The following is a 2,972-nucleotide window of genomic DNA, read 5'->3' on the forward strand; positions in this document are numbered from 1 at the left end:
TCCAACCAGTCCATTCTGAAGGAGATCAGCCCTGGGATTTCTTTGGAAGGAATGATGCTAAAGCTGAAACTCCAGTACTTTGGTCACCTTATGTGAAGAGTTGACTCATTGGAAAAGACTCTGATGCTGGGAGGGATTGGGGGCAGGAGGAAAAGGGGACAACAGAAGATGAGATGGCTGGATGGCATCACCGACTCAATGGACATGAGTTTGAGTGAACTCTGGGAGTTGGTGATGGACAGGGAGGCCTGGAGTGCTGCGATTCATGGGGTCGCAGAGTCGGACACGACTGAGTGACTGAACTGACTGACTGAAGATAAGCAGGAGAGAATGGGAATGCACATGGTACCTGAAATATGACAGAAAAGTCAGGTAGGACAAGATGAAGTCAGAAGTTGACAAAGTACATCTGAAAAAAGAATACACATTTTCACTTAAAATGTGCCCATACACACACTAACACACACACAAGTCATTGTTAACTTTTTTGATTCATTAAAAAGAAGGAAAGAACTATGAGACATTCATGCTCCAGAGAAGTGACATTAGATAAGTAACGACATCTGGCAGAGCTAAGGGAGATAGCCCTATTCACTCAACTATAAGAATCGAAGTTTTGGAGCCAACTTCTACATCACCATGAGAGATATATCCATGGCACAAAACCAGTTTGAACTGTGTCAGGTGGAACTAAGTGATCTAACATATAGCAAATTATTAAGCAATTAAACTGAGAGCCACTGAAAATGATTATAGTAAAATTTATTTCTCTTTTTTCTTATAACTAACATACAATATTATATTAGTTTTAGGTATACAACATAGTGATTTGTTATTTTTACACATTACAAAATAATCACCATGGTAAGTCTAGGTATCATCTGTCACCATGCAGAGTTATTACAATATTATTGGCTATATTTCCTACACTGTGCATTACATTTATAGATGAAATTTTTTATTTCTTAATGCCCTTTATCTATCTCACCTGTTCCTTCCCTCACACACACACACATACACACACACACACACACACACACACACACACAACACACAATGCTCATCCCTTCTGACAGTAACCAAAAATCAGGTGTTGGCAAGGATGTGGAGAAAAGGGGACCCTTGTGCACTATTGGTGGGAATGTAAATTGCTGCAGCTACAATGTACAAAAGTTGACAAGTCCCTGTCAAAAAAACTAAAAATAGAACTACCATATGATCCAGAAATTCCACTTCTGGGTATTTATCCAATGAAAAGGAAGACACTAATTCAAAAAGATAGATGCACACTTATGTACATTGCAGCATTATTTACAATAGCCCAGATATGGAAGCAGCCTGAGTGTCCATCTATACATAAATGGATAAAGAAAATGTGGTTATGTATAAAAAACTATTATGCAGGCATTTTTTAAAAGAACAAAATTTTGCCATTTGCAACAAGTTAGACCTAGAGGACATGCTAAGTCAAAGAAGTCAGACAGAGAAGGGACAAATACTACATGATTTCACTTATATGTGAAATCTAAAAAGCAAGACCAACAAACAAAACATAACAGAAGCAAACTCATAGAAACAGGTTTTCTTTATTTGAAAAATAATATCACTCTAGTTAAGCTCTTGTAACTATGGCTTGACAAGTCCCTCTCGCATTTTACCTCTTATAACCTCCTGAGCAGTTTCTGGATTCCCTGCTTGATCTCCTTGGTTCTCACACCATAAACAATGGGGTTCAGAGCTGGGGGGATGAGGTGGTGCAGGATGTTGAGCAGGATGGGGACATCTGGGGGAATCCTCTTCCTGGCCAGGTTAGTGATGACTAGGACCAGCAGGACTGTGCTGAAGAAGAGGATGAGGATGAAGTGGGAACCACAGGTGCTCAGGGCCTTGGCAGCAGCTCCCTCAGCTTTAATCCTTAGCACAGCTTTCAGGATAAAAGAGTAGGAGAGAATGATAAGGATGAGGTCAGAGCCCAGTAGGGTCCAGCCTGCCACAAACTGGTAGAGCCGATTGAAGGTGATGTCATCACAGGAGAGTTTGGACACAGACAGGTTAGTGCAGATGCAGTTCTTGATGATGTTCTCCGCACAGTATCTCAGTCGGGAAGAAAGTATGGGGATAGGCATAGTAAGAAGGCCATTCCGGGCCACAACAAAAATGGCAGCCCTAGCTACAAATTGGTCAGTGATAATGGACGGGTACCTTAATGGGTGGCAGATGGCCACATAGCGGTCATAGGCCATGACCATGAATGTACAGGACTCCATGGTCAGGAAGCTATTCATGATAAACATCTGGAAGAAGCAGCCTGAGAAACTGATGGCTTTATTGTCAAACCAGAAGATGGCCAGGACCTTGGGGATGACAGTGAGGCAGAGCACCATGTCCAGCAGGGAGAGGAGGCTGAGCAGGTAGTACATGGGCTCATGCAGAGAGGCCTCCAGCCGGATGGTGACCAGGAGGGTGGCATTGGCCCCCATGGCCAGGAGGAAGAGGAGAGTGAGGGGCAGGGACAGCCAATGCTGCCAGCTCTGGTAGTTAGGGAAGCAGATGAGGAGGAATTCTGAGACTGGAGCAGTGGTGTAGTTGCTGGGTAATCCCATGTAATCCTGATCACAGCTGAGCCTTTGGAAAACCTGAAAGACAAGAGTAAACCCATTCCAACAACATGACTACCTATGGGAAAGTAACTTATTTTCCAAAGAACCACTGAAAAATTATAATAATGGAGTGAGTATTTTATAAGTATAAGCACATCACATTTTTTAGCACATCACTTTTTAAATATAAACCCATTTATTCTATTAAAATTCTACAAATAAAATGATAGTAAAATGACCATATTTCCACTTTAGCTTGAATAATTCCCATTTATACCCCTTCTCACTGTTCACATTTTCCCAACTTCTGAATCTTAAATCTGAATTTACAGCTGAAGCTCTTAGCCACTAAAATTTCTGCCTCTATTTACA

General features: G+C 41.6%; 1 protein-coding gene across 1 annotated transcript; it reads right to left on the reverse strand.

Annotated features, from left to right (window-relative positions):
* Window positions 1–1,661: 1,661 nt before the first annotated feature.
* LOC104983705 (olfactory receptor 56A4) lies at window positions 1,662–2,603 on the reverse strand. The gene has a single exon (XM_010833220.1). The coding sequence runs from the start codon at window positions 2,601–2,603 to the stop codon at window positions 1,662–1,664; it is 942 nt and encodes a 313-aa protein (XP_010831522.1).
* Window positions 2,604–2,972: the final 369 nt, after the last annotated feature.

This window comes from Bison bison, unplaced genomic scaffold, assembly GCF_000754665.1.
Source record: "Bison bison bison isolate TAMUID 2011002044 unplaced genomic scaffold, Bison_UMD1.0 scf7180017863251, whole genome shotgun sequence".
NCBI classification, from domain to species: Eukaryota; Metazoa; Chordata; class Mammalia; order Artiodactyla; family Bovidae; genus Bison; species Bison bison.